The following is a 10,154-nucleotide window of genomic DNA, read 5'->3' as shown; positions in this document are numbered from 1 at the left end:
TTGATGGTCTGTTTACCTCCTCCTCCGTGAATGCAACTAAACACTGATAGCATTATCATTTTCAGATATCAGTGGTAGTTACCGGCATATAAAGAAAGTCATATTAGTTAACTATATAATTGGTTATTAATTAAATAATCACAAGAAGTCATTCCCCAGACTTTAATAAGGAGTAGAAATGAAGAAGTTATGGCCCTAGACCATTATTTCAGTAGAACTAATAGTAAATTATTTTGGATGAAAAAAGGCTACATTTGGACAACCATATAAAACTGCTGGCACAGTCATGCACTGCCAGTTTTCCGGCTAGTGTAATGACAGGAATAAATTAGTTGTGACTTAGAAATTATTCCAGGTACATTGTTTTGTCGCATAGAATGAATACTTGTATGTTTCTTATATAGTGTTTTTTTTTTTTTTTAAGTCCAGCCTGTTTTCTATGGATTTCTGTCATGAAATTTACCTGTACTATAACTCCTTGATGTCTAAAATGAATGTTATTTTGAAGCATTTTCCTTGCTGCAGGCAGTACTGAGGTGTCCTTTATCACATGGGATATATAACTTTGGTTGTGGTCAGCCACAAGACAGAACATTTTTACAGTGCAAATTCATCCCTGCTCCATACTCATTTCTTATAAGAATACCATGCTTTAATGCCCATGCTTGTTGATTTAATTCTGCATGAATCAATCTGTCTTTTAATGCACTGGATGTATTGCTCAGAAGCCATTGAAGATGGGACATACGTCATGTCATAAGTGACAAACATGAATATAATTCAAAATGAGTAACGTGTCATTTTACAGATTCTTGTATCTTATTCTGATGTATCTAAGTGTATGTTCCATGAGAAACTGTAGTGAGGGTGAGATTAAGTAGTGTCGTACTGAACGTTTTGGAAGTAGGCCCATCTGTAAAGTAAGATGCAAATTGTAACATTATACAAACTCTATTTTATGTGTTATGGAAAGTTTAAACCTTTTTCCAAATGCAGAATGGGCTGCCGTAAGATCTCTGTACCTCTCATGTAGTCTCTCTGAGACTTCCTTTTGGCAGTCCTCTTCTTGGATGAATCACTTTATACTCTGTTCCTCAGCTCCGCTTCCAGAAAATTAGGATATCTTATGCCGTTTTGAATTTACGCTTTAAAATACATATTGTCATATTGTATGCCTATAATGTTTGCTGTGGGCATTAATTCGAAAGAACCTATCATGGTCTTTACTCTGAGGTGTGTGTGTCTCCACAGTAAAATGCTGCTCCCTATCCAAGCTTGACAAAACATTTGAAGCTGATTTGTGAACAGTGATCAAAACAGTTCAATATAAATAGGTAATGCGTGAAGCACAGATCCCTCGAGCAGTCCAATTGTCAAGTAAGCTATAAAGTAGATATGATGCAGAACAGAGCCATAAATTTGCAAAACCTCTTATTTCCATTTGTTCTCCAGATATCATATTATCTACTGCTTTGTACACTCTAGAGGTTAATGGTTATACAGAATGAGGCATTTTCTGGCCAGCAAGGGAATTAGTTATGGTTAATTACCCTCTGGTAATCTGGTTTGTGGTAGCACCCTTCAAGGCTAAGCTAATCAGTAGATAAAAAATCCTACTACCCGTCATCACTAAAGACTGGATGGAGCTCGTGTATTGTTGTTATTACAATAGCAGGGAATGGCAGAATGCCTTTAGCTAGTCGAATTTCCTAGGACTCTCCTATGTAACAGTCTCATGGAAAAAGCCCTGCACTTACAGGTAAAAAGCTGCTGCTTCATTCTGCTTGCACAGAGAGAGACGTAACTTCCCCTAGGGGAAAACCAGGCACAAGATGAGTAATTAGAGAAACGTGCGTGAATGCAGCATTCAGTGTAGATGTGCTACGTGCGAAAGAGAATACCTAGTAAGGCAGTTTTTCGTAATGGTACAAAAACCAAAATAAATAAAATAAAATAAAATCGGTATTTTCAGGTAGGTCACTTACAGTCACACTTTCTAAAGTATCTCAGGATCGATTATTTTCCCTCCCTCTCTTTTTACCTGGACTTGCCAAAGGTAAACTTTGTTTACGTTTGTTTATGAGGCAGTGCTCCCCACAGGTCTTTCCCCAACCCTGCTGCTTTCCACCAACACTGCCATAAACCTATGAAAGACTGCAGTAGTAGCGAACGGAAGCCGGAATTTTCACACTACACGTTCCCCATCAGAGCCCCCTCAGGCGCGGTGTTGTCTCCCTTCCACACACGGAACCTTTCCCAGCCCTCCTCCTCCTCCTCAAGAGAGGCCGGTTTAACCGCCAGGCACAACCGCCCCGCAGCGAGCCGAGCCCCGCCTCGGGCTTTCCAGAGCCGGGCTACCCCCAACTCCTATCTCCACGAGCTAAATCAGAGGGCACCGCCACCTTTATTTCTTTACGAGCAGTCAACACAGAAAAGTGGGGGGCAATGGGACGCCGCCGGGCTGAGGGGACGGAGACGCTTCCCCCACCCCCAACGGCCGCCCGCGCCCCTCCCGCCGCGTAGGCGAGGCGCGCATGCCCTCGGTGTGGGCGGTGACGGCGCATGCGCGTGGGCCCCGCCGCCCCGCCCCCGCGGGGGCCGCCGCAGAGCCGTGGCGCGAGCCGGCGGCGGGCAGCGCTGCCCTGAGGGGAGCCGGGCGGGGGGGGGCGGCGGCGATGTCCGCCTGGCGGGGCTCCCGCTGCGGCTCCCTCTGCCTCGCCGGCCGGGCGGCCGCTCGCCGCTCCGCGCTGCTCCGGCAGCGGGCAGGGGCCGGGACAGGGACGGGGACGGGGCCGTGCTCCGCTGACGGCGGAGGTCTCCGGGCTGGGGCTGGCGGGTTCCGTCCGTCGCGGGTGGCGGTGGTGGCCAAGACGACGCGGTACGAGTTCGAGCAGCAGCGGTACCGCTACGCCGGGCTCTCCGAGGACGACCTCCGGCAGCTGGTGAGAAGGGGGGGGGGGGGGGGTGTGCCCTCGCCCTCGCCCTCGCTCCCTCCCGCTCCCTCACTCCCCGCTCCCTCACTCCCCGCTCCCTCAGCCGTCGTTTATTTCCCTAAAAGCTCCCCGAGGTAAACAGCCGCGTCCATCCGTCCCCCTGCAGCTCCGCAGAAGCCTTTTCCTTGTCTTTCAGACGCGCTCAGTACCAAAACAGGTGGCAGGCTGAGGGGAGCGGTTATCTGGAGGTGTCGTGTTGGACGTGGTGCTCAGGGACAGGGTTTAGTGGGTGACATTGGTGGTAGGGGGATGGTTGGACCAGATGACCCTAGAGGTCTTCTCCAGCCTTAATAATTCTCGGCACCTGGTGCCTTTTGCATTCAGTACCCCTCCTGTCCTGGTGGCTGTCTCCCTCCAGGCCTTTCTCCGTGTCACCCCCACCAGGGGATACAGGACAGTGCCTGCTGGAGCTGATTTGGCTGCAGCAGAACAGGTCATGAGGCCCTGCTACTGTCTTTACCCTGAATGCAGTCATTAATTTGGGTCTGTTCCAGACTTCGGTTGGTTGAAAATTGCGAATGGGTTTAATTTCTGTAGGAGGAACAGATGACAGGTTTGCATTGCCTTGCTTTGTAAAGAACGAGGATTAAAGAGTACAGTATCTAAAGTAAGACAATTCTTTACATTTTCTGATTACATTTTCTGACATCTCCCTTTGCACTTGAGGTGGCCATCCATCTTCTGTGTAATTCCTGTCCTAACACTTGACGTGTTCCACAAAGCTCTCTAAGTAGTCAAACTGGATACGTTACCGCATTTAACATGGAAACGTATCAGCCTGTGTTCTTACTGCCACCGCATGTAGCTGAAGTGTCCCTGTACCTGCTTTTCTGCCTTAGAAAAGCAGTGCCTCATCCATGAGGCTGCTCTTCTACATTTAAGCATCTCTTGAGGAGGCATTTCTTGCAGTGAAGTATATAGAGAATCAGCTTGATCCCTCATTGCACAATGAAACCCAAAAATAATAAAACTTGCTTGTTTTTCACCCTCCCCTAACTACTTGTGTACAGGCAAGGCTGGAGCAGTGAATCAGTTGGTGAGCAATGTTGTTAGTAAGCGCTGAACATCCTAGAAGGTGCTCTTGCCTGAATGTAGAGCTGGCTGCAGTTCTCTTCTCCCAAAAACAACTGTTCTGCAGGATGGGTAACCTGTAGCAGCTGAAGATGCATTAAAAACAAAAAAGTAACCCTGGATGCACACTGCCTGATTGCAGTGGTTGTGGAGGCATCTTAGAGTGTGTCCTTTTGGGGATAATTGCAGGTATAAGAATTCTCCATGTGGAGGGTGTTCTTATTCTAGATCTGGTGCCTTTTTAAAAATCTAGCTTCCCCTTCAGAGTACCTCCATGTGAGGAATTGCAGCAGTAAAACTCAGTGTCTCCAAGTAGCCAAAGTCTAACTTGCTTAAATACGTGTTTGCCAGTATTTATTTAGGTTCTTTGGGTGGGGGTCGGGGAGTGGAGTACAAAGATTTGTGCAAGAACACTGAAGATCTTTTCCAGTATTATATCTTTGAAATATGACAGGAAATACTGGAGTGAAGACAGCAAGGAGAATTGCCCTTGCTCACGTTTTTAGCTGACCGGTAATAAATGTACATATTTACAGTCTGCTGTGACTTGGGTCTCAGATTTTTTCCCTTGGTCTCTGAGCTAACAGCAGTCTCAGCAAACACACTAGATGAAGACTCAGACTCAGAAGGTTCTTACTCTGTCTCGAGTGGTCAGCAATCTCTGCAAAGTGTACTTCCTTGTCTGTGCCACATTTGTTAAGGGCAGCCTTGGAACTTGATGTTTTTTGTTTCCTGAGGTTAGTTGTGCTCTATTTCTATTCCCTTTGTCCTCGCTTCTCTGCTGAAGACTGCAGAAGCTGGTCCCAAGGCTGCTGGTGTCCCCGAAGCTGAGGCCAGTGCACACTGAGAAGTGCAGTGTGTCCCTGCTGTCGCCACCCAGGGTGACTCTCAGTTTAACCTGAAGGCCACGAAGCAGACATGAATCTGGCATGGGAGGTTAGTCACATAGAAAGGTGAGACAGGGAACAAGGTGGGAATCGAGGCTCACACGGAAGACTGTGGATGATGAGGTGGTGGCAAAGAATGGAAGTGAACGTATACAGGAGAAGTGCGGCTCACCTGGTGGTGTAAGCTGCTAGCGACCCAGGAGGGGTGGTGGTGAGGACTGCATTATTTTTGCAGGGGCTCAGGTGATCCTGGAGCTCATTTGTGCATGGCAGTGTTGCAGCGTGAGGGTTGCCATACCAGCAGAGGAGTACACGGTCTGTCACTGATCTTCAGGCGTCCATACACTGGAAATCTTTAATAAGGAAGTGCGATTTAATACCTCTAAAGTACCTTTTAAGTGTTGATGGCTTACATTTGGGACATGTTACCTGGAGTCATTTGCCTGCTGGTTGTGAGCAGAAGAGATACTTGCAGTTCTCTGGAAGGTAGCTGACATGCCCACATGCAAGCATCAGACTTCAGTGTAGGACAAATAATGGTGGTTGTGGGCTTAAGCAGTTGTGCCTGATTGCTGAGACAGGAAATTTAGGTGTTGCAGTCAGTGTGTTTATGCATGAAGGCAGAAAATACAGTAAGCCACTTAATGCAGAAGTGACACTGCGTATGTGCCTTTGAGCCTCAAGTTAAATAGAACTTGTTCTATGTTTAAAGAAACTAAATATAAATCATTGGCACAATCCAATGTATATGGAAAAAATATAAATCATAGCATATATCGTATGTATTATGCTATATAAATTGTAGCATACTCTATGAAACAGGCTCTCTTGGTATAGAAGCTGACTCTGACACTTCTAATAGGAAATGCAGACCCTTAGGAGCTGTGGCCTGGCTTCTTCTGTGGCCTTTTTTTGGACACACCAAGTAATCTGTACTATACAAACACTGTTAAAAGTTGCAAGTCAAAGCAACAAGGTCAGAATTCCTGGATTCTTTCTCAATGCAAATAGACGGGAGAGGTGAAGAAACAACCCAGACAGCAAAAAAGCAGAACAGATGGGGGAGAGATGACAAGAGAGAGTAAACACCGAGAGTATTTAGGAGATCTGTAAAAGATTAAATCTTTCATTGCATCTCTACATACGTGTCATGCGTGCTTTTCCCCAATTGGTTGTTTTCATGTGTCTTATGGCAGATGATCTTGCACGCTTAAAAATAAGTCTTGAAGCTGCTGATAACCACACCTAGACATGTCTGACTTTTGTCATGAGTATTCTAAGTCTGAACTATTCTGAAATGGGTGATTAAATGCTTTGAATTTAACTTACACAGGAGATGTTTTCAGTATCTTTAGTTTTAAAAGGAAATTAGAGATGTGTAGCAGTATTTCTCATCTGATACCTGGGAAGAAAAATGCCCCCAAATAACCCAGCACTTACTGATGCAACATTTTTTAAAGCATCTTGCATCATATCATGCAGGAGCTCTTGTATTTGCTCTGCTGAGATTTGAGGAGACTATTGTATTTATATTACTATACTACTTGTATTTCACTTGCAGTTATTAGCTATAAGTTAAATAAAAATTTGTTTTCCTAAGTCCCTACAAATAGTTTGTTTACCGGAATTGACAGCGGCTTGAACGTAGTCTAACCTGGAAGGTGGGACTGGCATCTAAATACAGCCGGTTACAAAAAAACAAATGATCCAGTCTGCTAATACTGAAAGCTACTGGAAGAATTTCAGTGTTGAAGAATTGTGCTGGAAGAATTTCACTGCCACTTACAGCCCTTTATTTCACTCTCAGAAAACTCATACAGAGCAAGCAATGCTGTCTTCCTTATATAATTCTCAGAGAAATCACTGTCCCATTAATAGGTAAAGCTAGTTTCCTCAGAGTCCTGTTTTTTCCAGCTTGACAGAGCAATTGACATGTAACTGCTGACTTGTCACTGCTGGAAGGTATTTAGGAAAGATCAGTTAGCTGTCCAAACACGCTTCATATGCAGTTTTAACTACCTTTGAAACATCTTGTCAAGTGAAATGTTGCTTTTTTTTGTCTTAATTGGAGGAAGATGATTTAATGTGGACTGCAGTTGATAGGCTGTTTTGACTGTTTTATGTGTCTTTGAAATGGCAAGGGAAAGCAAGGAATTGAAGCTTTGGAACAAGTTTTGGCTCTTTCGGACCACTGCAACAAACTGGCAGGGATGGTCATCCCAAAAATGTGAAGTTTTTATAGCTTTCTTGAAAACTGGTAGCTGGGTAGAGAAAGGCCACTCTGTTGCAATGTCCTGCTGCCTCTGAAAGAGGCACGATGTGAGCTCATCATTAATACAGGGCACCGAAAACATACTGAGCAGAACTGGTCAGGAAGGGAGGTGTTGTCTGTTCCTCCCAGCAGATGGGGAGGCCTCAGCTGGAGCTTGTGAGTTCTTGTGCACCAATATACAAAATCCTTTAAAGGGTGTGTGTATGCATGTGTGCGTGCACTCAGCCCTCCTTAATTTAGATGCTTCCAGCACCAGCTGCTACTGATCTATGCACTGAAGTTTTCATATTTAGAGAGTTCTCTCTTAAGGAAAATAAACTATTTTATCTCCAACTGGATAAGTGATTTTTTTTTTTAATTACAGAAAGTTCATTACCTTCTTTCACATTAGATGGCAAAAAGATAGCATTGTTTTTTTGGTATCGTTTCTGAATTACTTTTCCTAACTAGTAGAGTTCCAGGTTTCTGAGTTTCATACTGCTATACCAAGGCACTCTTTTCAGCAGCTAGTCAGGCTTTTTGTTCTCTAGATTTCTGTTTGAGATCTGCATTTCAGTCCAAATGCCTGTGATCCACTAGGATGCTATTCAGAAAATGTTACTCAGGTATTTGTAAAACACCAGGATTTTTATAATCACAAGGAAGGTAGTAGAACGGAAAAGTAATATGCAAAATGAAGAGTTCAACCAAATTTGAATTTTTAAATGAAATCAGGTAACCCATTTTTTCAAAAATGTAAAGCCTTTGTATTTTCTTCTTAAAACTTGAGCTATTTGAAAAAGCAGTAAGCTTTAGGGTGCATATTGACCTGTGGATTCAATTGTATTGTATAAGAAGGTAGTATTTTTAACGGAGACTTAATTAACAAATGAGGTGGTGACCTGAAGCTTTTCATCATTCTGATGAATTCAGACTAGCTATCTGTGTTGCTTGTTCTGTAATGGGAACTATGCCAGCAGATTATCCTCTGCGGAGTGCATAAAGAGTGTTTAAAAACTGGCAGAACTATAGTTGACTCCACCTCACCCTGAAAAGGAAAAAAAAAAAAACAACAAAAAAACAAACTATCTACTGAATTTGAAGCATGAAGAAGTCAAGATGGATTACAGTATGTTGCAATTATATAAAGCTAGAGATGCTTTTTCATAAATAAAAAGTTGGAGCTACTTTACTGAAAACGTTGAGGTGGGTATAACTGTAGTTCGCGTTACACAATCACAGAGTGGTTTTAGTTTTGAAACTTCGTATACATGCCTCGGTGTTCAGTAGGTAGGGTTGCTGCTTTATTTAAAAACAATGAACACAACCTTTTAGGTTGTCATTCTGTCATGAGAGGAGTCTGGAAAATGACTAAAACATAATTCCTTTTCCAGCAGTGTTTGTTTTTCCAACACCCCATTCAAATATACTTAGTCATATATAGTAAATAGATGTGAAAGTAGGGCGTTCTGGTGTGCCTAAATTAAACTTCAGCTATCTCATCAAGGATCTAATAATTTTTAGCCAAAAAGGGCTTTTTTTTTCTTTGAAGTCTTTCATATTGTTTTTAAGTAATTAATGTCATAAATCACAACGAGTTATGTTAGTATCATAATGAAAGATTAAATTGCCTGGACTGCTAGAAAACTGTTAATGCAGAAAGTAGCTGCTGATGTGTTTATAACTAACACAACATGTTCTGTATTAGCCTTCAAATTACAAACCATTATGTGGATTCTTCAGTTGTGGTTAAAATGGCAATATTTTAATTTAGTAGATGAACTCTTAAATAGTCCATGGCATTATTGCTTTTGTTCACCTGTAGATAAAACACCCCAAGGCAGCATCTTTAAAAGCTTCAGGGAAATAATGTTGCCAGCTTCACTTACCAAGTGCAGAGATTGTGAAAGTCAGCTACTACAGAAGTAATGGATTACAAAATGCTACGATACACAAAACACCTCATAAGCATTACTCTTGTAGTGGATACGAGGCAGCATTTGAAAGGCTGTCACTGTATAATGAAAGAGTGAGGTCTAAGTTGCTGGGAGGAAAAAAGTGCAAGGGAAGTGTAAGCAAAATGTTTCCTAGCTAAAGCAGCCCACTGGTATACTTCAGAATGAGAGATGGCATACAGCACTGTTAGAAACACAGCATCCAGGAAGGCCAAACTACTGGGAACAGTTTGTATAGTAACTCATGACCCAGACTGGGAAGGAAGAGAGGAACTGGGCTTAATGCCTGCAGCCTGCAACTCAGCAGTACTTTGAAATCGAAGACTCAATTCACGTTGAAAGCTTTGTAGAGAAATTAAACACTGAGGCTAGGTTGTCCTCAGCAGGACTTTGTTTTGGAAAGCTGTATCTGTCTTTGCTACTTTAGCTAAGGCAAATGATCATTATTAAAGCAAATGATCATTATTAAACTCAACAAGACGTTGAGTTCGTGAATTGTGCTTTTTAGCTATTAAATCGTTTGAAATCAATGCATTGTAAGTTCACCCAGGACCTGCCTCTTCTCAGTGAAGCTGTTTCTTAGGCTTGCTTCAGGGAGGGCTTCAGAGCATTCCTGCTATTTGGAGTTACCTGGACTGAATGTCCCTGGAAGATCTGAGTGTCCCAGAATGGGTTAATCCACTTGCACTGCAGGTATGATTGTGCTATCTTTTTGTTAGCAAAATTTTCAGCCATGGGCTTATCAAACAAAGCATCAATTCACTGCACCTGGAGTCTTTCAGTAAAGGTTTAAATTTGACAAATTGTTTTCCAAATGTGATGATCATAGTCTTTTTTTTTTTTTTTTTTTACCTCTGACAAGACCGCAGAAGATTGTACTTAATGCATTTAGTATTTGTAGTGCAAAAGCAAGTTGGAGAACATACTTCGCTTTTGAGAAGTTTAAGTTGGGTGACTCCCATGAAAGCCATAAATTAGTGTAAGTATAGCAGCTGAA

The 10,154-nt window shown here is 43.0% G+C and overlaps 1 protein-coding gene across 3 annotated transcripts in view; it reads left to right on the top strand.

The window, feature by feature from the left end:
* Nucleotides 1-2,519: 2,519 nt before the first annotated feature.
* NADK2 (NAD kinase 2, mitochondrial) overlaps nt 2,520-10,154 on the top strand; it is a 33,418-nt gene continuing 25,783 nt past the window's right edge. For 2 of the 3 annotated variants that reach the window (XM_066988647.1, XM_048051295.2), the window contains exon 1: nt 2,520-2,942. In XM_066988647.1, the coding sequence (XP_066844748.1) occupies nt 2,535-2,942 (408 nt within the window). In that variant the 5' untranslated portion in view covers nt 2,520-2,534. The remainder of the gene's footprint in view (nt 2,943-10,154) is intronic. The other variant, XM_066988648.1, reaches the window with a different exon arrangement.

Source organism: Anser cygnoides, chromosome Z (assembly GCF_040182565.1).
Source record: "Anser cygnoides isolate HZ-2024a breed goose chromosome Z, Taihu_goose_T2T_genome, whole genome shotgun sequence".
Taxonomy (NCBI): Eukaryota; Metazoa; Chordata; class Aves; order Anseriformes; family Anatidae; genus Anser; species Anser cygnoides.
This window is presented reverse-complemented; position numbering and strand designations above follow the sequence as displayed.